Genomic DNA, 26214 nt, shown 5'->3' with positions numbered 1-26214 from the left:
TTTTTTCATTTATTTTATTCTGTGTAACATAATTTGGAAGAACTCCTTTCTATACAGCAGTTCAAAATGAGCAAGTCTGGTTTGTTCTCACACAAAGTTATCTTATTGCTTCAGAAGACAGAAAAATAATACATGTCCAATAGACTTGTTTTATGATGGGTTTTTTTGGGGGGCCGGCGGCAGAACCGTTTCTGTTATGACCCTTATTCTTTTTTTTTTCTCCTTCAGATTTTCAGTTACTTTTATTAACCTAAATCTTTATTTAGAAGCTTTGGTTTGGTGTCAGAATGACTGAGATTCAATCATGGCAGAATGCAGCAGCAATAAAAATCAATTTTTTACAATGTCTTTTGATTACAAATGCCAATGTTTAGTCTCAAATCAACAGTGATTGTGGTCACAGCAGATTGTGCCATTGTGCATTTGTCAATTTTTTGATGATTGTTTTGTTGGCAGTAAGGAGTAATTTGGTTAAAACCACCATGTTCCTTGCAAGCCAAACTGAGCAGAAGTTTCAGGCATTATTTTGATAGAATACTATTACTTTTTTCCTCTGTAACTTAACATAAGGTCACATATATATAATGTCTCCATTGGCTGTGATTTTAAGACTGGCACTGTGTTTTAGATTCTCCCAGGTCTCTCTTTTATTCTGGCTTTGATGTTTAGTTTGAATATTTTGCAGTACCACTATTGTTTTGGTCAGTATAAAGCAGTCCATTTATAAAATATGTTACTCGGGTTATAAAATTTGCATTCAAATCCTGTTAGCCCAGCAGTTTCATTAGAAAGCAGAGAATCCTCCCTGACATTGTCCGTGCCGGATCAGAATCATCTAAGACTAAATTACCACTCCTCCACTGCCCTCACATTTCTCTATGCGTGAGACTTATTTCTCCCTTTTCATCTCTTACTTTGATTCAAATTCGAGGTTTAGCGGATTGTCACCTGAAGAAAGATCATACGACAGTGATCCTCCACAAATTTTGCTTCAGGAGATCAAGTGATACAATATAATACTAATATGAATAGTAAATAATAGTGCAAGTTACAATTTTGGTGTGAACTGTTTCTGTAATCAGCCCTATTCATGGATTTCTTCGATTTTTCTTACTTTTATTAACGGAAATCTTTACTTAGAAGCTTGGTGTGGTGTCAGAAGGGCTGAGATTCAATCATGTCAGAAAGTATCAGCAATAAAATCAATTTTTTGCAAAGCCGTTTGGCTACAAAGGCCAATGCCTTTGTCAAGTTTTTTTATTGTTGTCTTGGTGGTGAAGAGTGACATAGACACAGTGTTCCTTGGAAGCCAAACTGAACAGAAGTCAGGCAGTCTTTTCACTGAATACTGTTACTTCAACATGGGTTGAATAGAAAAGCTGACAATTTTGGTTCCTAGTACATTTATCTATATTTTTAATTTTTTTAATGATTATTTTCATGCTCATTGATTGCAGCCAGTAATTCACAGCAGAAAAAAAAATGTGTTTGGTACAAACAGTGTTTTGCTTGATACAATTGTGGTCATTTTGTTTTGCTGGCATCTGAATAATTTGAGTAGCTTCTACCAAGTGACAGATCTGTTTGTACCAAAATAATGTAGTGTTTGATTGGATACATCAATTCTGCATGACCATATTCAACATCCCTAATCCTACCCAATACCTAAACTTAACAACTACCTTACTAACTATTAATAAACAGCAAATTAGGAGTTTATTGAGGCAAAAGTCATAGTTAATGGTTTGTTAATAGCGAGAATTTGACCTTAAAGTAAAGTGTGACTTATTATATTATTTACACATTTTCAGGTTAGACCTACCAGTTAACAGTCACTGACATAGAAAGTCCAACATTTGCAAGTTTTTACACAAACTTAATATTATAAAACAGATAGTTTAATAGGTCCTGGATGGTGATTGGTCTATACAGTGTTACAGCTGTACCAAAATACATAATGTAGTTAGTAGTTGTAATGCGAAACACCCAATTGCTGGATTTATTATTTTGCAGGACCCATAAAGGCCAAATATTAACCTTCGTTTACATGTCAAGGTCTGAATCATCTAGTGCAGGGGTGGCGAACGTCAGTCCTGGAGAGCCGCAGCCCTGCAGAGTTTTGCTTCAACCCTAATCAAACACACCTGAACATGCTAATCAAGGTCTGAAGGGTTACTAGGAAGCTACAGGCAGGTCAGTTTTAATTAGGGTTGGAGCTGAACTCTGCAGGGCTGCGGCTCTCCAGGACTGGAGTTCGCCACCCCTGATCTAGTGGAAAGATGGCACATAATGAATTTGCCTAATAAAACATTTGTGCATAATTTTTATGTAGTAGCTCTTTGAAATAATCTATGACTCTCTGAATGGGCTGTGCTTTATTTTCCATGTAGTCATGGCTGAAAGGGTTAAAGGCACTCTGCTGAGAATTGTATTTGATTATAATCACAATATAGAACAGCCTCTTACACTTTATTGCTCAATTAAAATAGGCTAACAGAATCAATTCTGGCAATATCTGTAGTCATTCTTTGTACCAGAATTGCCAATTTTGCATTGTTTCCAACCATAATGGACAAACGTGAAGTCATAATGATCAGCTCAAGGTGTAGGATTTAGAATCATCTACGATCCAATTATGAGCTACGTGAGGGGTATACCAATGATTGCAATCACTGCAAATGCAGACTGCTGCTTCTTATTTTGGGGGGTGGATAAGAAGTATCATTCTAGCCCATTTCATTAGAAGCAAAATCACACAGGCTTTAGCATGAATATAGTGTCACAGGGGCTGATGTCCAGTCATGAAACATGCGGTAGGAATGCATAAACACCTTTCAGCAGAATCAGATGTCAACATGCTGGAACAAAAGAGAAGGGAATAGTCGAGAGAGCTTTCACACTGTATTAGATTGGGAATTGAGGAGAGCATTGCATGATCGATGACTGAACTAAAGTCTTTTGCAAACTGTAAGGTTCAAGAATCTTTAAAAGGCTGTTTGAATGTTGTGTATGGTGTGTACTGACCAAACCAAATGCACTTGTGAGCTGGTTTTAAATCTAGGGCAAGTATATTATCAATCCTCCACTCAGTACATCTCCAGAGGTTTTTTACCGTCCCTCGGACACTCTTTGACAAGCCACAGTAAAGAACTTCACATTTTCATGAACGCAGGAATAGACCTTAAAATATTTTCTTCAGTTTGTGACAATTGCTAGGAAGAAACTAGAAAAAGCTTGACACAAAAAGCCTCTTGATCTTTATGACAGTGATTACCATGAAGGAAAAAAGACCATTTCGGGCTGGTTTGGTGTGCGTCTGGGCTGTAGAAAATGGATAAATGTTTCAGTCACTCTCTATCTTCACCAATGCTGAAGATCTATTCTGGGGACAAGCACTGCAGCGTTTATTCAGGCAGTTAGGCTATCACAAGTCTCCCTACTCAGTCATCCTGTCTCACAGATAAAGCTCTTTTGTTTCCCCTGATATCAAACGTCACCTCTGATAGATATGTAGGAGAGCATCGATTGGTGTTTAGAAATCAACAAAAAGGTGATTGCATTTAGACCATTTCTTTATATTAATTGGTAATTATTACATGCTTGTCTCAGACATTTGTCTGGCTTGCGTGTGTATATGAATAAAAATATCACTGATACTTGAATGGCCTTTTTGACCACCAAAACACCCTTGCAGAGGCATAGCAACATGATAAAACACTCATATCACTTTATCTGCCGCATTACAATGCCCTGAAAAGCCAGCATTGTGCAACATAGCATTGTGATGGTGGTTTTTACAGGAAAAAGCTCACTCATATTTTATTTATTTACTTTAAAATGTAATATATATATATATATATATATATATATATATATCATGGAGGTCAACTTCTGAATGGTTTAGCTGGTCCTACCATTATGAGTGCCGGTCCTCTGCTCTCTACTACTTGGTTTGCTCCTGATCAGAGAGCTACAGCCACTGCTATTGCATCACTTATCGGCTACCTGGGGTCAGCCTGTGCCTTTCTTATTGGTCCGTTGGCTGTCCCTGCACCCAATGGCACTGTGGGAAGCACCGTTTACTGGAACCAAAACCACATAGGAGACAGGATACAGTTTGTTCTTTACGCAGGTACGGTATTGTCTGCTGGCAATCCAGCAACAGCATTCATTCTGAATCAATATTGTATTATTTGAAGCATTTGCCATACAGAAAAGCAATCACAAGAAAGCCATCCATGGTGGCTCTCCAAATACCACAATCAAACGTCTTAACGTGGTTTGCGTTTAACTCGCTATAAAGATTGCCTCACATTGTTCTGCTTAACTGGTTCAGAAAATTAAAACATTTTGAGAGAGAAAGAAATCTTGCCAATAATAGATTGATACTCTGCCTCTGTTTAAGTTGAAAGATGTTGCCGTTACTTTAGTACACAGGAAAGACATCGATTTGTTAGTAGTTTAGAGGTCATTGTGACACTTACTGCAACATTGGGCATCAAGATGCAGCCACATGCACCGGATTTTGACACGCTCCTTGAAGACGATAAACTTGAGGAGATGCAGTGATCTGTCCAGTCTAATAAAACCTTAGAGAAGGGCCAAGTCTTTAAAGTATATACTGTGTGACAGTCAAATCTGTCAACTGGCAGATATTTTGCTGTACCGTTTGCTGAACCAGATTTTAAACCATACTGAAAGAGTTCCCATGTATGTTCCTACTGATGCCACTGCACTGAGACCTATTCACTTTTTATTTCCAAAAATAAGCATTACCACATGATTAATTCATATAAAAATCATTTTAATTGAATTTCCAGCAATTACACAACCATTCCAAGGTTTGGGGTCGGTAAGATTTAATTTTACATTTTTTTTTTTTTTTTTGGAAAGAAATATCTTAATGTATGCTTACTAAGGCTGCATTTCTTTGATAAAACACAATAAAAACAATAATATTCTAAAATATTATTACATATTTATATATTAAATATTGTAAAATGTAATTTATTCCTGTGATGTCAAAACTGAATTTTCAGGAAACATTACTTCAGTCTTCAGTGTCGCATGATCCTTCAGAAATTAATTTAATGTGCTGATTTGGTGCTCAAGAAACATTTCTTATTAACAAAATTAATTATTAAAACTGTTGTGCTGCTCAGTGTTTTTGTGGAAACTGATACATTTTTCAGGATTCTTTAATGAATATAAAGTTAAAAAGAACAGCATTTATTTGAAATAGAAATCCTTTGTAACATTATAAATGTCTTTACTCAAAATGTCACTTTTGTCCAAATGTATGTGTCCTTGCTAAAAGTATAACGTTTTCATTAAATCCTACTGACCCCAAACCTTTGAGCAGTAATGTACAGTATATCTAGATATCTACTATTAGTGCGATAAAAAATCTTATATCACAAATGAACAATTTTATATCATATCGACCACCTGTACCCAAGCCTGCTTTATAAGTCTGTATTTTATGACAGAAAAGGCAGATTTATAGAAGCGATGTTGTAAAAGTTAACTAGCTGAATAAAAATGGAATCGGTCCAATGAAGCTGCACTTATTTTATCATGTGGACAGCGCCCAGGAGGGACGCAAAATTTAGGAACTCAACCTGAAGACTGTGCTGGCAGTGTCAGTGCATCCGGTTTTGAGATACTGTGTGCCAACAGGTTTTTTTGTGCGTGGCCACAGCAATGCTCAATTATGAACTTGGTAGCACTGTCACAAATTCCAGCACTGGGATGAGCACATTTGAAAGCAGGAGCTTTTTCTGGACCAGGGTTAATGAGCTGATCAGTTGTTTCATTGTGCATTTCCTCCCCCTACAGGATTGTAATAAACCTGCTAGACTCATGGTTAACTCTAGATTAATGTGAGCCATCTAATGACCGTTAATGATGTTGGTTTGGATGCCACTCTCTTGCTCTCTCTCTCATTAATTTGAATTTAGTATCTGAAAATTGCAGTGAAATGCCAGGCGCGTTAAGCTCTTTTTCTAATTAACAGAGATAGATTAAGTCCGAATCCGTAAAATCTTTGTGAGATTTGATGATGACACCAAGGCTGCATGATAAATGTTGTGTATTTTTGTGAACTTGCAGAGGTTGGGATGATTGCAGCACTTTTCGTGGCTGTGCTGTTCTACTTCCCCTCCAGGCCGCCCATCCCTCCCAGCGTGGCAGCAGCTAGCCAACGTCTCAGCTACAGGAGCAGCATCTGCAGACTGCTGAGGTATAACCACAGTCCTCCCTTACCAGACTGCTCTAACTGGTTTGAACAGAGAATAAAAGAATGGAGGTTAGGAAGTAGGAATAGTTCATTTGAAAATAAAATGTATCTTTCAATGTAAATAAAAGAAAAACAGAGATATCTAACATTTATTTTCCATACAACAAAAATGGGTGGTGATCACAGTTGTCAAGCCGCAAAATGGATGGAAGAACCAACATAAGTTGTTCATATGGCTTAAGTTCTGTATTTGAAAGGACAATTCTCTCATCTACTAACAATCATGTCATCCCAGATGTGTATGACTTTCTTATTATCTGTAGAAGACAAACAGATTTTTAGGAAAATAATCAGTCTTATATAATGTGAGTGGATGGGTCCCTCAAAGTTGACACTTCAAAAACTATACAAAACAAACACAAATGTAATCCATATAACCCCAGTTGATGAATGAATGTCTCTGAAGTGAAACGATATGAACCATCACTTCCAGCCAACTGTCAGCACACACTGCACATCTGTAAATTGTGAAAAAAGCTTCAGTAAGGGTTCAAATGTGCTTCTTTTTTAAAGTTTGGGACCAGTAAGATTTTTTAAAAGGGGTCCTATTATGCTTTTTCACTTTTTAAATTTTAGTCAGTGTGTAGTGTGTATGTTTGGGCATAAAAAAAGATCTAGAAAGTTACAAATCTCAAAGTCCACTCCAAAGGGAGATATTTAGTTTTTTTTAAATCCATTTTCAAGAACTACAGCAAACGGCTCGTTTGGACTACAGCGTTTGGTTTCCGGGCTTTATGATATCACAAAGCGGCTCATTAGAATTTCATTACAAATAATTCCCGCCTACAGAAATTCGAATGGTTGGGGGGTGGGGAGGGGCGAGGTCATGGTTAGAACGCTCGGTTGAGTGAGCGCATGAGACTAGACGACGAAGAAGAGCAGCTGCTGTGCTGTAGCCTCAAATTTTTGGCATGTCTAGAACATTTCCAGTCCTCGCGTACCCTCGCTCTGTACATTTTGTGTGTTTCTCATATTGCTTCATAAGTTTGTTATATTTGACTGTAAGTGCCCTGCGAAGTGGACATTACCGGATATTCCGCCATGATTCCAGTTTGAAGGGAGCGTATATGTTCCATACAAAGGGCATTTAAGTGTGCGAGACGTGAATTTAAATTGTATTTATTTACAGAGGTATATTATGGCCCACTTCACGCTTCTCTAGTAAGTTTTGTTTGTGTGTGAAGACGCTGCAGGCAGCTGCACAGCGCAAATCTGTAAATGAATATTCCGAAGTGAAGTAAACTTCAACGGATTTCCCCTGCTCAGGGAGTAGGGAGCATGTCAATCGGAACACAGTTCATGCACGGAGCTCACTTCTAACGAGATGATGATGTGCATCAGGTGTGTTAAGAAAGAGAGACGTGCAAAACATGCAGAGCGGGGGTACGCGAGGTCTGGGATTGAGAACCGCTGGTCTAGAACAATTCTTACAAGTATAACACGACGTAGCTGGGCGCCGCGGACAGACGCCGACCGGCGTGCCTGCCCTCATAGAAAATAATGTGTTCGAATTTAAAAACGTGGCGCAACGGTGCGCGACCGCCTGAAACGCAGTTTTTTTTCACCTCCGTGCCCAAATGTCTTTGTTTGGGCTTCCGAAACCGGATGATGTCAGGAAACAGTGGTTGCAATTAGTGCTTTTTAACTCTGTTCCTGAGCATTATAACCCCAATTTGCTATTGTGTGCTGCGCATTTTACTGAGGACAGCTTTCACATCACGAGTGAGAAGTGCCGGATTCCCAAAAGCTTTTGTTTGAAAGACGGAGTAAGGGGGCGTGGCAGTACTGAAACACCATCTAAGCTGTTCGCCAATCACAACGCACTGGGACAGCTAACCAATCACAACACATTTTGTTTTTCGGAAGGCGGACCTTCATCAAAGCCGGAACTAATCGAGCCGTTTGTGCCTGCCTGGGGAGAAAGGTATTTTAATAATGTAAATTATGTGAAAAATAATGCGTTTTTCGAACCACCAAGCATGAGAGCATGTTCTAGTACACCCCCAAAACAAAATCAAGACTTTGTAAAAGAGCATAATAGGACCCCTTTAAATGTTTTTGAAAAAAGTCTCTTTTGTTGAATTTTTCTCTTTTGTGGAATGAATAGATGATAACAGAAATCTCCTGTCCCTGTAAAAACCACGTGCAAGGATTTCAAACCTTGAAAAAACCTGAGCACAATACTGATTCTAGTTAAATATATAATGTGAATATCTGTGTTCTTCATTGGCATTCACAAGAGATTTTGCATTGGGTACATTGGACACAACAATGGACATCTGTTATTTTAGGCCTTTTGGTAACTTCCACATTCTGTATCCCTGATCTCAGCACGGTCTCTGAAGTTTTATCATTGCTTTTACAAAAGAGAATCTTAATGAACAGGGTCTTGTCATTTCGCCACTCACCATATGCCGCAGTTGTCATTTAATACACATCAAAGACAAGATCCTCTCCCTGCAGATTAATTACCAAGCCTTATAATGGCACATGCTGACCATCCTTAATAAATAGAACATCTTGATCTGTACATTTAGTAACCCACTGAAGTCCATGAAGGCCAGTGTGACCACAGGGGCACTTTTTTACAGCTAGTCAGAACTCTCTTGATGTAGTCGCATCCGCAACGCTTGGGGTAGTTGCGATATTCACAGATCAGAGGAAGCCAGCCCTGCTTTGAATGCGCTCTCACATCAACACTAGAGGAATTGGCTGAAATCTGTGAACTGGAAAAGACTGTTGAGCTTCCACTGTTGTAGAGAGTCTGCAGTTCGACCCCCTCCGAGGAACGCCAGAACTTTCCCACTCACAGAAGAGCTGAAAGCAAAAAGTAGAACAAACATGAATGGACGAAGTCACCCCATTGAGACTGTAATGCTGTCTGTAGTCCCACAGATAGGCAGAGTTCCAGTAGCCATCTCACATTTATATCTGAATGGAGGAGTGGATTGGTAGAGCTTTGTAAAACAGCTAGTCTACAGGGACAGTTAATTGGATACGGACTGGGGCCGTGTGATCATGATTGCGTTTCACCTCCAGCCTCTGAACTCTCAAGTCCTTGGCTCACCTGAGTTGGTGAAACTTCAAAGTTTTTTTTAGCCTGACTTGTTTGTTGCAGAGAGCATCATTATTTCATTGTTCCTTTATGGGAACCATTATCCTGCGTTTGATTACTGCACTAACAGTGATGATAGAATAGTATTAGTATTGATGGACTCTGTTAAAAATGGCCATTGCTTGCAAAATCTTAATTTTGAGGTATTAGATCCCAACAAGGCCTGCCAAGGATAAATGGCACTTAGCTGATGATCCTTCTGGCTTGATGGCCCCCCCTAAATTTGTCAAAAGAAAGGGAAAAGGCTTTCTCATATCCCATAATCTAAATAAGCTCTTGGTGGAAAAAAAGTGCATAGATATTGATCTCCCCCAGCTGTGAGGTTAATGAAATGGGTACAGTTGGGAGAAAGGGTCCTCCGTCAACACCTTTTTTTTGTGATTACCCTCTTCAAGGCCACTGAACAATTCACTGAAACCATGCTTGGCTTTCACACTTTCCTGTTAATAGACTCGATGTAGATGGTAGAAGTTCCTTCACACCCAGTGGTTCATACCTGGAGGTAATTATGGGTAGTGTGACACGGAAGTTGAAATTTCTACAAGTAACTTCGAGTGCATTCATTTGATATCCGATTCATTTGTAACTTATAATTAGCATTTTTGCCTGGCCACCTGGTCACATTATTATAACTGCTTTTCTCTGAGAAAATTGCATTTTAAAGCAGCTTTCATTCTTAGAATCTCAATAGAGCCAGAATCAACAGTGCAAGGGCTGTTTTTATGTGATGTTTCCAAATCCAAAGCATCCAAAACGGTATTAAAACATTGAAGCAATTCCTGAATTTGAAATAAAATCACAAACAAGATCCAGAATTGCGATTTGCATTTTGAAAGGAAGTATAATTTAAACCGAATTGAACTGCACAGAATGTACTTTCTACCTCCTGCAGTTCCAGTTAAAATTCTAGTTCAGCCTCCTTTTGGGTGTTGCAAATTCAATTCAAATTTCATTAATTTAAAAGGAACCAATTCCTTAAATCTAAATTTTTGGAAACCTGGCAAAGTCTAATCTGTGCAGTTGTATCATCATGCCTTTACGGGAACCAATGTGCAGTGTTAGATTACTGCAGTAAAAGTGATGATAGAATAGTATTAGTATTGATGAATTTGGTGCTAAAAATTGCCGTATCTTGCAAAATCTTGGGGCATTAGATTCCATCACAGCCGGCAAAGGACAAATGGCACTTAGCTGATGATACTTCTGGCTTGATGGCTCCAAAAAATCTTGGGCTGGAGGAGGGTGGTACAATAAAACAACTTCTTTCTTTCAATCAAATCAAGTGTGAGAAACTCAGATGCCAAGAACCAAACTGCAACAAGTAAATTCCGTACAGCACACCGCTTCAAAAGATAAACAAAGCGTCTTTGGAGAGCCCTCGTGATTGGTTTCAGATGCTTTGTTGTTTTATGGGGGAACGTTTCCTCTTGGGTAAGTTGGGGAGACACTGTTTGGGACACTTGAGGGAAAATAGGTAGAGAAGTGAGTGAGAAGTGTGGGTGATGGTAATTGGGTTGGGATTGATTGGAGGCCTGCCAGAAGCCACACATAAAGACTGATTCCACGAAGGGATACTCGATCTGTTTCAGTCTTGACTACAGCAATCCTGCGACTGGATAGATGCTCATAAAAATGCTAATACATGAAGAAAAAACATCCCTCATAGCAAGGGATTTTTGTATCAGGGCAGGATTACCACAAAATTGACAGTACACTAAACCATGCACTGTGCTTGTATTAATGGTTGTATCTGCATAGCAACTTTGTTGTTGCTTAGCTTCAAGAAGAATTTGTTGGCAAATAATGCTTGTTAGAGAGTCTCGTAGATAATGTTATTATAGAGTAAAAGTATTTCAGCTGTGCCCTACAGATATATGATTTATTAAAAACATGCAGATACTGATATTATGCATAGCTTTGCCCAGTGGGTCAGTTAGATTTAATTAGATGTTCAAAACAATTCCTGCTTGGCTAAACTCTTGATATCAAGGTCTATATTACCTGAAGAAAGCTGTCTGTTAGCTTTGCATATTCTCAAAGGCAATTTTTCATTTGCTGCAGGACCTCAATAATTAAAGATAACCCCTAATAATTTTTTCATCATAGTTTTTTTTTTTAATTTAGTCAATATTTTATCATGTCATATTCATTAATTTAGGCAGTTTTACTCATACTAAAATGGCAAATGGATTAGATTGTAAATTTCAAGTTCACTGGTGCATTTGCGTCATTTTGTTGTAATGCTAATAAAGTTGTAATATTACATTGACCCCTTGCTTGATAATGTGCAGTGTCCTATTAAGAATCATATTTGGTTGAGGAAGCTAAATCCATGTAAGACAAAGCTCCGCTTCTGGGCATGTCTTTATCCTAGCATGCTTCCCTGATATCTGCTTTTGCTCTCAGTTTTATGTATTTTTTTTTGTATTCAGGAGACTTTTATCTTTTTGTCACTGGGCTGCAAGGTAGGATAAATGTTTGGTGATGACAGGCTTTAAAGTATAGGAAAGAAACTCTACAATCTTTGACTGTCTGTGAGATGCACAATCTTTGATGTTCAGTTTCATGACAGCTCTGAAAGATCTGTTACTCTTTCAGAAATGGGCGTCATACACAGTCAAAATGCAGCCTAGTGCCTTAAAGTGCTTTCATACTGTTCTATTGCGAAAAGTTTTCATCAATCCTCATCTTTGCTTTTGCTTTTTCAGCAACATGCGTTTCCTGATGATAGCACTTGCCTACTCCGTGCCCACAGGGGTTGTTGCCGGCTGGGCCGGAGTGTTGGACATGATTTTAACACCTGCTAAAGTCAGCCAGGTAAGACATATTCCATGTTCCATGCTGGGCCCATTTAGATGATACATTATAGGTAATTATAAGATTTTCAGGAAAAGAATGATGTCTAGTTTATGCTTCAATGGTTAAATGTTTAATAAAACAATTGAATGTAATGAATTAATCCAAATATTGAAAGACCTGATTGCTTTCACCCGTGTGTTTCAGTATGCTTTGTGTCTGAACTAAGTTGCATTTATCAAATGTTCATATCATTTGCACCTTCTATGAGTTTAATTATGATTCAAATGAAATGTAATTTCCCTGGATTAAATGGTTATTGACTCATAATTAACCCTGGGAGTACAAACACACACACTGAAGTATTGACTGGAAACTCTGACCGAAAAACTGTTTGCCTTTCTATACTTTCTCATTAAAAAGCTGACAGGCCTGAATGGGTGGACTTTGAACTTCAAAACAAGCTGTTAAAAACATCTAATTATAGTTTTGAAAATCCAGAGCTATCCATATGAAGATAGCCCTCTCCATCCTTTCCCTCTCCAGACAGAGCTCATCAGAATCTAATCAAACATTCATGCTCAAGACACTTTTATTTGCATACTCACAAAAGTACTCCATCTTTGATGGGCCAACCACAGCTTAATGAGATGAGCTCTCCACCTCAGAGTTTCTGATTCTCCCCAGCCTCCTCACATTAGCATCTGAAATGTGAGAGTTTTGGGCCAAAGCAATCATGTTACATTCTAGGCCCAGCTGAATTACGGGCTTGCAGAGACAAAGATGATAGTCTTGTAGTTTCTTTTTCAGGTAAACTAGGTGGTCTTTGAACTGGTATTGGAAAGAAAATTATGCAAGTTGAAGATAGAAGGCCTTTTTCCTTTTTCCCCAATATGTATCTGCTGCCAAAGCCATTGTGAGACTAATTTGAATTTGCCGTCTTCTCATTCAAGTCTTGGTTCTTTTTTTTAACAACAATTGAAAGCATACGCCGCAAGCATATTCTTCTACCATTTTAATGTTTCACTATTGTTGAGAAGGTCTTTTTTCCTGGTCATTTAAATTTGGTTGAAGTTAAATAAGTGTTATTAGACAAACTGAAATTATATATAGATTTCTAGGAGCCCATTGTGTAAAATAAAAAGTGCTCACAAGACTGCAGTGTATTGATATTTCTCAGACATTCTGGTTAGAGATTTGATCCAAACCCCAAACATAAGTATTAAACTTCAACAATTAATTCAGCCTGGACCACTTCGGAAACCTGGCATTGTGTATTCTATATAACATTCTAACTAATGTTCATTGTTTTTTCTTGATACCTAATCCATTGACTATTGGGACTTTTTTGTAAAGTGTTAGCAATTTACTTTACTCTAAATGACTTCTCTGTTGTTTTTGATTGAAAGCAATGAAAAGCATCCAGTTGTCATGTGAAATGGAATGTGCAAATGAAGTTAGAATCCTTAGAAAGTTTATATTCAGAAGCTTTTATTTAAGTTACGTTTTGATCAGTGTCAGAAGTCAACAACAAATACGTTTTCACATTCGCACACGGTAATTTGCAAATGGAACGGTAGAACCCTGAGGCAGTAAGCATGTAGAGTTGTACAACAATAATTAGCATCATTTAAGTGCATGGTCCTCCGCTACATTAATCAGCCTTGTCTAATTGCTTCATTAATGGTGAATGGCCATTAAGCCTGCGCACAATGGCTGTGCACTGATTAGACAGACACCTTTTGACCTTGGAAACTCATCATCAAACAGAAGGTGCATTTCTGGGTTTGAGAAACATTAAAAATGACTGTTTTATCAGAGCTGCCTCAAACTGCTAAAAACTAGGGCTTGATTTTGTGGTGTGTGTACTGAACTCTTTGGCCCTGATTAAAACTATAGGTGTAGCAGTGTGGTTTTCTGATTTTAAAACCCATTTCAGTGAGTGATGCCATGTTTTTTGGCCGTGAGGTTTCCAGTGTAAACATGTTAGTGAACAAGGAGGTCTAGAATACCTGGAAAAAGTGTTAGCATTCCCAGAAGAATGTGATTTGTGTGATATTAGTTTATACTGACACCAGATAATGTATGATGTTTTAGTTTGTTTGGGATGGATTTAGCATTGTGCCTAGTTGGGCCTTGCCAACCCTACATTTTCTATTGAATCGATTCATAATTTAGTTGTTTTAGATTGATTCAGTGTTATTATTAATCTACTGGATCTCAAGTGATGACCAAAGCATTTCCTAAACTGCATAGACCGCGTGTAACATAATTTTGATAGGGGCATGCATTGTATTATTCTCCTCCTTGTCCCGAGTCCTAACAATTCCAGTGCACTATGCTGCATGACAGAAAAATTTGAATTTGAAATAATGGTTTGGACACACATGAGTTACACTTTTTGCCAAAGGAAATAGCATAGTGTATGATACGTCTTTCATTTCCTGGGGGAAATAGCAATGTTACAGCAGTAGACATAAATCACAGAATGGAAATAGCAATTAAAACATCCAGGGGCACCGGAACCAGGGGGCCAAACATCTCTGCCACCCCCCACTCCCCAAACTTTCAGTACACATCACCATCGGTTGATATTAAATTATGTAGTCTACCTCTGTTGGCTCGCACATATATTACATTCTGATTATGCACTATGATTTACTGTGTGTTTTAGCACTTGATGTTTATTTCAAATAGATAAAGATGTCTTTTACCCCTGCAGTAGGACATTTAATCAGCACGTGTATCCTCAGACCGTATAAATTCTCAGAGCAGCGGTGACTTACTGCCAGTTATTGAGGATATGCTTGTCCAGAGAGAAACATTGACAGTGTTAAAGGGGTCATAGGATGCCCATTTTCCACAAGTTGATATGATTCTTTAGGGTTAAAATTTCTCAATGGTAGTGTAAAAAACACCTTTTTTACCCTGTCAAAAACAGCTCTTTTCAGATCAAGCCATTTTTGTAGCATTTTCCTTTAAATGTTAATGAGCTCTGCTGGCTCCGCCCCTCTCTTCCGAGCTGCTCTCAGAGAGACTGTTTACTTTAGCCGCATTCATCGTGAAACTCTGTGACACTCTGGCCTAGGAAGATTATCTAACAATGAGCGAAGTAATATTCATGAGCCCAAGGTTCTCTGACATTACAATCCACCCAAAGACATAACGAAATTCAGCTCAGGGTACAGTTGTACATCCTGATAGCCACAGGTTGGAAGGAAATGTTCTGTTGTTGGATCAGAGTTTTGCTGAAGGTGCTTTCCTGTGCAGTGAGTGAAAGATGTTGTTCCTTCCTGGTGCTGGAGAGCTTAGCCAGCCATCCCCACCTCTAGAGAATCAAGTCTGATCCCCAGAAAGAGCCAGCTTTTCTAATCACTCTGTTAGCATCTCTAGCTATCAAATCAGCCAAATCAAAGACTGATGCTGTTACTTTTTCCAACCACAATTATTTTTCTACTTATGTGGTATGTTATAGAGCAGTTTATTCCATTTCTCTGATCTGGCTGGACAAGAGGCATGTGTGTTTGCTTTTCCAATGTGTTTTAGAACGTTTTTTTGTTGGCTGAGAAGACATAAAAACAAATGGGTTATAAAGCCATTATCTAGCTCACAGTTAAGTTGTTTTTCTAAATACTTTTTAACATTGCATCATTCTGTCTGTCTGTCTGTCTGTCTATAAAATCAGTAAGTCAGCATAAGACTTATTTATTTTTCAGCAAGGATGCATTAAATTGAACAAAAGTGACATTATAAAATAGTTGATAATGTTACAAAAGATTTATATTTCGAATAAATGCTGTTCTGTTGAACTTTCTATTCTATCAAAGAATTCTGAAAAAAAGTAGAACAGTTTCTGTAAAAATATATAGCTTCACAACTGTTTTCAACACTGATAATAGATGAAGAAATGTTTTTTTGAGCACCAAATCGGCAAATTAGAATGATTTCTAAAGGATCATCAATTAAACAGAAATAAATTACTTTTAATATAAAATATTTCATAAAATATATGAAAATAGGTCGGCACCGATGGCCTCATGGGCAGTGTGCCAACATGTTGTGCTTTGGGCGTCCCGAGTTCGAGTCCCGGCTCGCGGATCTTTCCAGATCTCACCCACCCGCTGTTTTTTCTATCTGTTTTTCTAATAGACTGTATTGCCTTCAAAACATTCAGACTTTATTCATTTAATCTAAACTATTTCAAACTGAAAACCGTCAAACTTTTAAAACTTTTGTAAACTTAAAAAAATTCTGGCCTGGCTTTCTCAAGCCAACTTCAAAGTTTGTCTCAACAAACATTTTTATCTAGTTTTAAATTGTAATAATATTTCATGTATTAGTTTCCATTTTCAATATTTTCTAATTGTATTTTTAATCAAATAAATGCAGCTTTGGTGAGCATGAGACCTCTTTCATAAACTTTTTATAAATAAATTACCAACCCAAAACTTTTCAACAGCAGTGTGTGTCAAAAACAGATACTAAGTTTAAACAGCATTTCATTTAGTCTTCCTGCTCTTATCAATACTGTGGTTGACCTCAGCCATGCCTGATATAGACCATCTGTTTTATGAAGTCTGTTGTTGAACCAGACTGTTCATCATAGACATGTTCGTGGACAGCATGATGTCTGGCAGTTTATTCTTCTCTCTGATCGACACTGCAGATGCCCCTGGCTCACTATCCATCTAGCTGCTCCACGAGTGATGTCCAGCATTACAAGCAGCGAATATTCTCAGCTGATCACACCTTTTTCTGCTCTCACAGGTGGACGCGGGCTGGATCGGGTTCTGGTCCATAGTTGGAGGCTGTGTGTTTGGTGTGGCCATGGCGAGGTGAGTAATGGCCCATGCATGAGAAATGATGGTGGTGTTGTCATACATTAGCATTTGTTAGCATTTGCTTTACATGTATTGTCCAGTGATGTGAAAATCAAAAGCAGCAGACCCTAAAACATTAGTCACACATCAGTATGCCTTCCTTTTCAAAGAAACCAGGGTTCAGTTTTATTGGCTTAGTTTAGTAAGGTCGAATTGTGAGGGTTTTTTAGCAGTGGAGCTTTTAAGGGGCTGAATTTAGAGATTTTTTAAAACTTCTTAGGGAGCAGTTTAGCATGCTGACTGCGTGTTATAACTGTTGGGACTGTCAGCATGCTAAATCTCTCTAAATTCATCCTATTTTAAGCACCGCAGTTACAGCCATCAAAGCATCGCTTTTGTAACAAATTGACTACCTTCAACAAAACATTTCTGAACAAAAATCATTGAACTCCATATTTTAATTGTTGATCTGCATTCATGCTGGCATCTATAGCCAGTGTGTTGTGTCTCAGTTGGTTCGAAAGGTGTTAAAAATAGTTTTCAACTTTTTAAAAAAGCATCTCAAGATCACGGTGTTCTGTTCTGCATTCTGTTTTACAACACAAGCAGAAATCCTGTGTGAACGCACCTTTACGGGTCCAAACGACATGAAAGAACTAATGGCAATGAAAGTAGACTGTGGTGTCGCCTCGCGTTACCTGCATCTGGGCCAAAAAGTTGCTCTTGAACATACTGAAAACACTACAACCAACAAACAATGAGCATGTACATTCTGCGAATTCGTGAGAAGAATTAACTCTCCAATCTCGCTCATCACATACAGATTTCATGAAAATCGTCACTGATGAGATGCAGATAGTGTGTGCCATCTTGAATTTTTGCCGATCAAATGTTTGCGTCGCTTCTGTTTTTCCAGTTGTGCATTCGTTCACTAAGCTGAACAGCCAATCAGAGTGGTCACTCTCACGATGCACTACGGGCGTCCCGAGTTCGAATCCCGGCTCGAGGACCTTTCCCGATCCCGCCCCCTTCTCTCTCCCACTTCACTTCCTGTCTCCTCTACACTGTCCTATACTAATAAGGTAAAAAAAAAAAAAAAAGAAAGCAGTAAGAAAAGTGTCTGATCGGTATCTGGAAGACACAACCCTAATCCAGTGCAATGATGCAAGGCTAACTAAAGACTAACTAGTCATTCAGGCAGCACACTAACTAGTCAATTTCAAAAAGATGTAGTTTTGAACATGCCTGAACTGTCGCCCTTCTGTTATAAATAATAAAATTAGTCTCCCACACTTTTTTTGGGAGATAATCTTTATATTTTGTTTTGTTTTGTTTGACAGTCATGCGAAGGAAAAAATGTAGACAGCTGGTAAAGTTATTACTTTTTTTGAGACCAGCACTGGATCACTATAGGAGTGGGCTGAATGGCAGGTGGTCATCCTACAGTGGCTACCAACTTCCACTTTACAGCAAATCAATTAGGGCAAACGTCACATAAAATAATGCATATTCATGATATAACCCATGCCAGGCACAGTTTGTGTGCCGAGTCAATGACAGAAAGAAAAACTTCCCGAGGAGAGAATATACGAACTACAGAAGAAAATAATGCATTTTTATATATTTATACTTGTCACAACAGTGTTTTAGGCCTAATTATTAAAGTTTCATGACAAAAATCCTAGGATGCTGAGGGTACTAGAAACTTTCTAAGGTTCTTTTTTAGTTTTTAAATAGTCTCATATGAGTGTATCTGTGGCAACTAGGCATATAAACCAATGTCAAACTTGTCTACTTTTCAGGTCATTCCTACGCTCCTGCTGGAAAGACATTTATTTAGTTTCTGTTAGGCTTTTTTTTTCAGGCTATTTTGGATCCTCCCAGATCCCAAAGCTAATTTATTATCTTCCTGCTAATTTATTAAAATCAGCTTTTGCTATGAACAGTGGGTGAAAATGCTAATGAAATGGTCACGTCACACAGACTGATTAAGACACTGGCGTAGAGAAGAGGGAAAGAGCAAACTGTTGTCTGCAAAAAACAAGAGATTTGTCTGTCCCTGATGACTAAATGTTTGCAGAAGGGTCCCAATCAGCACATCCAGCCAGGTTCTGCATTTTGAAAACCTTTTAATTAGGCAAACTGCATTTAATCAATTGTCATATTGCGTTGGATTTTGGGTTGGTACTAGAAATGCCGTTAAGCTAGGGGGGGACAAATAGGGTTAAAACATCAATGAAAACCTGTGATGTGCCTTAGTTGTGTGTGTTATTCAAATGAGTTGTGAGCTACAAGCCGAATGGGGATTCATAAAGCTGATTAAAGAATGCACACCCCGCCGGTTGCTTTGGCACTTTTACGTATTTGCTTTTTCTCACTTTGGCCGTTCATTTGGGACAGGTTGCAGAGAGAAGCAACAGATGCCCCACTAAGTCTCCACGGCAGCCTGGTCCTATTAGTGGCCGTTTGGCGAGTGATCTCTCGTTAATGGGCCCCTGTGAGTTACGGGGTCCAGCACCCTCCCTGTGCCACGAATCGTGCAGCAAATGCATTAACATGAGTTATTATACGCCACCAGCTCTCCGCCGCAGAGCTCAGCCCTTTGGGTCAAGTCCATGCTTTAGAAAAATGGATGCATTAAAATGGAGCTGCAGGGATGATAGCTGCACATTCTAATTGATGCGATTCCGGAGGCGGATATAATAGCCGCAAGTCCTCGTCAAAGATTCGTCCTCGTTCACCGTTACGGTGGAGTTATACAAGACGGGTGAATCATAAGAGGCTGTCTTTGCAGGTCAATTAATGGTTTGTGATGTGAGGTATGCTGAGCTGTTGGGCAAACACTGGGATGCCTGACAAACCACCAGACTTTAATTGTCAGACAGCAGTTGGGAGGTTGGGGTGACATTGCTTTTTGAATGCAAAAGGCACCGGCTTTGTGGGCTCAAGAAAGTGTGATCGACAGCCGATAAAAGTTAATGCTTAAAATTTAAAGGGATAGTTCACCCAAAAATAAAATTTCTGTTGTTTATTTATATGTTGTCCCAACATTTGACATGTATTCCAAACCATGTGACTTCTTTCATGGAACACAAAAGGGGAAATTTTGAAGAATGCTCTAACCGCTGTTTTCTGTATAATAAATGTGAATGGAATCTGTGCTGTCAAACTCCCAAAAACATCATAAATGTATTGAAAAAGTAGTCTACACATCTTATATGTGTATGTAACCTTTTGACTTGCCATAGATGGAAGATCTGTAAATATTTACGTACATTTCTGTCTTTTCCTCACACAAAACATATTAGCTTTAGAACACTTGAAATGTAACTTTTAAGTCATATGGACCATTTTTATTATACTTTTATGGTGCTTTTCGTCGTTTTTGAAGCCTGACTTCCTCTAGTCGGCATTCGTGTTCACGACCAGTGCTGGGTAGATTACGTTCAAATTGTAGTCCGTTACTGATTCCTAATTACATGACAAAAATTGTAGTTAGTAATGTAATCCATTGCATTGCACTTTTTAGATAATATAATCAGACTACTTTTTGATTACTTTTAGATTACTTTTGACCTAACTTGTTTATCACATTAATTTAAATAGGATAATCTTGTACCATATTGATATAAAAATACAAAGAGAAATAAAATATATTGCATTTGTTGTTATTAAAACATGAAGAGCATTAAATATTATATTGCGTCAAAGTTTCCCAAACTGGGGTTTGTGAAAGTATGAAGAGGGTTTGTTAATGAAAAACTAATAATTAATTAAATCATAAATGTTAAATTAAAATAAATATTTTTTTAAATGACAAAAGTCAAAATTTAAAAAATGAAAATATTAAATATTATACCTGTTTATCTGCATGTCATACGACCATGTGAATAATCATGCAATCAATGAAAAACTGTAGTCTGATACATTTACTACCCAGCACTGTTCATAACTTGATAACTTTCTCCATTAGCGTTCACCAAATATAGAAACTCACAAACTTGAGGGCGAGTAAATGATGACAGAACTTTCATTTTGAGGTGAATAATTACTTTAAAATACATTAAAAGCCCATAAGCCATCATTAATTATGAGTCTTGCAACCTCGACAACAAATAACAGCTAACTTCTCCATAAAGTGTTTTTATAATGGCTTTCATCTCTGTTGTGAAGAAGGGTGATGAAGAACATGCCCTAGAGATATTGCTATGTATCTCCATCCTGTTAGAGGTGATAAAATGTGTCTGATGAGAGGAACGGTGTGGAGAACTTTGTCAGAAATTATAAAGTTAGTGCGGATCAAATATACAAGACTGTGAGAATGTGTTTTGAGTCATCTCCAGTAGGCAAGTCTTTGAGGGACAAGATTTTCCGCATGCGTCTCTGTGACGTGGGTGCCAAAAATAACATCTGTGAAAAAGTTTCACCCGCGCCTGCCTGAAATTTGCTTCCGCTGTAGGTCTTTTTTTGTGTTTTTTTTTTTTTTTTTGGTCTTGTTCTGTCACCTTTGAGCTATGACTCGAGATTCAAGTTTCTCTCTCCTCCTCCTCCTCCTTTCTTTTGTTTTCTGTTTTTGCCCTCAGGTTTGCTGACTATATTCGAGGAATGCTGAAGCTAATTTTGGTGCTGATGTTTGCCGGAGCATCCTTGGCGACCACATGGTTCACTCTCACCTGCCTGACCAGGCTTACTCACCTGCCCTCCACTAAAGGTATACTGTGCTGAAAAGGGCAGTATGTTCTGCCTTGTGCACATCCACAAAACTGTCGCCCCGCAGGGAGTCTGGTAGGCGAGCGCTGGCATATGCAAGCTGCAATTGTATCGGTGAGAGGGAGCCAGAGGAACTCATTAAGTCCAGATCAGTGAAGGGAAAAGGGAGTGGGGCTCTAGAGAAGCTGGCCTGAAACAAACATATGCCCTATAGATCAGCCAGCTCAAATATTACCATCAATTATCATTTTATGGTTGGCACCTGACTTTTTTTATCTGCTGTCTCCCAGAATTCCTGGCAGACAGAGCTCAAATACTCATGGGCCATCACTCCATCTGGCAAGATTTTATCGCGCACACGTGTCCCATTGCCATCCGTGGCTTTCCATGCCTCTCACAATTCATCTCTCATGCTAATGAACATAAGGCTATGTTGTGGCAACATCAATTCATCAGAACCTATTCTAGCTGGAATCATTATGCAAGGAATAATTGACAGTGGACCTTCGCCTACCATGTCCATTTAATTTAACAGGGCCATTGTCATTTCCTTCATTTATACTATAGTTACCACATGGATACCAGTCTTTCTTTACATCAAATTAACTCCCGTCACAAGCCAAATGTGGGTGTTTTTTGCACAGTGATGAGGTAATTTTGCTTTTCTTCCAGTCACTGCGACCTGTAAGATTTCTCTGAATGACTTTCAACAAGACATGCTGTTGCTTAGAAGCAACAATGCATGCTTGACTAAACCCATTTGATTGTAAATGTAACCGCAGTGCAAGTGTTGCTACGACACACGTAAAGTGTCTTCATGCTTTATTGCTTCATTTCAGTGGGTTGCAGTGCAGTTTGAAATAGATTTGTCTTGTATCTGAATGTTGTGAATATTATTCAAATAATAATATTCATTATACAACGTTATGTAAGGAATAATTGACAGTGATTGACATTGTGGCCACATTACTACTTTGACTGTTTGGTGCCTTTGTTAATTCTTTCACTTATACCATGATTAACACATATATGTAAGACATCTTTCTGGATTTGTGTTTAGAACTAAATTACATTTAAAAGTTGGGAATCATTATGAACTTTTTATCATTTTGAAAGCATTTGATGCTGTTCACTATTCACTATGGTTGCATTAAATTGGTAAAAACAAATTACACTACTTTTTACATTAGGGAACTAACACTTAATATTTTTATTCAGCACGGATACATCAAATTGATTAAAAGTCTTTTTCATATAAATGCTGTTCTTTTGAACTTTATACTCATCAAAGAATCCTGAAAAATGCATCATGGCATACACAAAAATGGAAATATTAATATTGAACTGTTATCAACATAAAAATGTAATGAAATTACAATAAGAAATTCTTGAGCTGCAAATCATAATATTAGAATGATTTCTGAAGGATCATGAGACACTGAAGACTGGAGTAATGATGCTGAAAATTCAGCTTTGCCATCACAGGAATAAATTACATTTTGAAATATGTTAAAATAAAATAGTTATTACTGTTTTTACTGTATTTTTGATCAAATAAATGCAACCTTGGTGAGAATAAGAGACATCTTTCAAAAATATTAAAAAATGTTACTGAACCTAAAGTTTTGAACACTAGTGTGCATCAAAGCAATTTATAATGTTTCAAATGACTATTTTTTAAATAATTGCAGTATTTAAGGTGATGTTATAATGCAATATTTCCCATAGGTTTCAAAGTCTTGTTCACATAGGAACCCAACACCTCAAGTGTTAAGTCATTCATCTATAATACTGTTTTCTTATCATTTACTGTACAGACGTTTCTTTTTTTTTTTGCCCATTTTTGAAACTAGTGTTTGCCCTGTACTTTCAATGACACAGCTGAGTGATTTGATTTCTCAAACTGGAGACTCTGATGTGCTTGTCCTCTTCTTGTTGTGCATTGGACTGTCCATTTATCTCTCTGCCCTGGTTAGAACCAGTTTGCGATGTTCTATTAAAACAGAACTGCACATTCACACATGGAACAGCTTCTCATAATTTAAAATTACAATAGACTCATGAGTTTCTAAAGTTTCTTTTTGCCAATTTTTTAAATAAAATTGAATTTTGGAAATGAAAGTGTGTTTAATACTGAAAAACATTGTCTTTCCAACATTTGCAAAAAATGCAATTTCCACACTTCATTAAACTCTGAGCTGTGCCAAGATAAAAAGAAAGGTTTTTGTAGTACCAACTTAACTCATAATAATCATTACTTAAGAATGAGGTGTAACAGTGTGTTTTCTTAGTCGATTAGAGTAATATCCTCTGAAATAGGGTTTGCCAGCACAGGAAGATTGAGTTAGAAAGCTTTCCCCCTCAAATATTAATTTGCAAGGTTGTCTTTCTTTTTCTGTGTAAAGGAAGTATTCTAGAAATGTATTTGAGATATAGCCCACTCTCTCTCTCTCTGCTCCTTTAGCCACTCTCTACACCTCCTGCATCCTGGTGGGTATCTTCATCAACAGTAGTGTGCCCATCTTCTTGGAGCTGTTCATTGAGACGGTTTACCCTGTTCCTGAGGGCATCACCTGCGGAGTGGTCACCTTCCTCAGCAACCTCTTCACTGGACTTTTGCTGTTTTGCCTCACCTTTTACATTACAGGTACCTTGATATTTTAACTCTTGACAGGCAGGGCAGGGTTTACAGCAAAGAAAACTAAGAATTTCCCTCAGCCTAAACAAACAGGAACACATGGAAGAGATATGGACTTACACTTAGGACAATGTCATTGTCCTTCTGAATGATGATTAACTTTCAGTGTAGGGATGTTCACATGAAAAATGTGCAGGAAGATTGACTCGTCTGCCCTATCTTGCAGTGCAAATAGTAGCTTCAAGCTGAATATTCATGAGTCACTTCTGACAGGTGTCATTGGATTGACAGGTAGTCTGTGATGGTTTTAAATCTAGCTCTTGCTATTGGTGGACAAAACTGTATGTGTTTTCCATTCAAAAACCGCATATCACGAGGCATTGTGTTTAAATTAGCCTACATAACACATGCATAACATATATATACAGTATATATATATATATATTTATATATATATATATATATATATATACACACACACACATAAGTAACACATATGATTTAAATAATTATTAATTAGTAATGATGTTCTATGTTGCGAATGGGTGAAATCTCCCAAAACCTGTCCAGGAAAACTCACATTTTGCCACAACACAAAACAAAACTCTCTTTCACTCACTCACTCAATAAATCAATAAATAAAATGTAATCTATTTAGGTTGTGATTTTATTTTCAGGACAATTAAGCACATTTATCTCACAGGTCTTCATAAGAGGCCTGGTATTGTGTTTTTGTTTATTTTTTTATGAAACAAGTTATGATAGCCACTGTGTAAATTATTATATTTCAACAACAAATAGAAATTGTATAATTTAGAAGTTAATTTTAAAACTTTAAATGCATTATGTGCAATTTACGTTTGCATACAGTTTTTTAATTTGAGTGTTGATTCTTATAGTTAAAAATAAATAGTAATTTAATTTACTTTTGGGCTCTGTTGTTAATTGTAACCTTGTAGTAATGTAAAAGGGTTCCCTAAAGTTTAGAGGAGAAGCTGGGCTAGATTTTTGTCCCTAAGAACAACTTAATTGTAATTGAATTTATTTAAAGAAAAAAGCAATTGGTTCAGTTTACCATTGTTTAATAAAAAAAAAAATATTTAGTTTATTTTCCTCCTGCTTTACCGAAACTATACTGAATGTGACGTCAAAACCGAGGTACGTACCGAACCGTCATGTTTTTGTACCGTTACACCCCTAATAAATACATATTTTTAAACTCTGTTTTTATACATTACAGCAATGAGAAATAGGGGGTTTAATAACATCATAATATTAAGAGTCCTAATAGCAGACTTTATTTGCTTTATGCTTATTTTGTTTAGTCATTCATTCATTCACTGATTGGTTTATTTATTTATCGTGGGGTAAAATTATACTTGCAATATGATAATAGGATAATAAAACAGGTGAAAAAAATCCCATAGTGTATTAAACCTGAGCCAAATATGGGAACCAGAATGCAATGCAATTTTTTTTTATTCAATTTTTTTACTTGAAACATTTAGCAACCACCTAACCAACACTAAGAACATAAATAGAAACAACCTAGAGCATCTCTAAAACTTCATAGCTATGCCTGGCAAACCACCCACAACACTTGTGGATGCAGGCAAGCACCATTCACATTTTCTTCAGAAATTAGCATATGTTATAAATTATGGAGCTGTCAACCTCTGTTCACACTGACCGCTGTCAAGTCCAGATCCCGGCTGTGATACACTCTTATCCCCATTCTGTCATTGGCCTTGACTGACCGGCTGACGGGTGTCTGTTTTATGAGCTGGCAGGTTGCTGGATGGCTCCCAGGCTGTGAAAATTCCTTAGTCTTTCTGCT

At 37.7% G+C, this 26214-nt stretch overlaps 1 protein-coding gene across 1 annotated transcript in view; it reads left to right on the top strand.

Moving 5' to 3' along the window:
- The window catches only part of LOC107597477 (disrupted in renal carcinoma protein 2-like), a 40818-nt gene that overhangs the window by 7728 nt on the left and 6876 nt on the right, over positions 1-26214 (top strand). Inside the window, exons 3-8 of the mRNA XM_016288548.1 lie at positions 3871-4132; positions 6112-6241; positions 12122-12230; positions 16977-17044; positions 21613-21740; positions 24204-24386. Coding sequence (XP_016144034.1) covers positions 3871-4132; positions 6112-6241; positions 12122-12230; positions 16977-17044; positions 21613-21740; positions 24204-24386 — 880 coding nt within the window. The remainder of the gene's footprint in view (positions 1-3870; positions 4133-6111; positions 6242-12121; positions 12231-16976; positions 17045-21612; positions 21741-24203; positions 24387-26214) is intronic.

Source organism: Sinocyclocheilus grahami, unplaced genomic scaffold, assembly GCF_001515645.1.
Source record: "Sinocyclocheilus grahami isolate Dianchi unplaced genomic scaffold, SAMN03320097.WGS_v1.1 scaffold233.1, whole genome shotgun sequence".
Lineage (NCBI taxonomy): Eukaryota > Metazoa > Chordata > Actinopteri > Cypriniformes > Cyprinidae > Sinocyclocheilus > Sinocyclocheilus grahami.
Note: the sequence above shows the minus strand (reverse complement) of the source record. Positions and strands in the feature narration are given on the sequence as shown.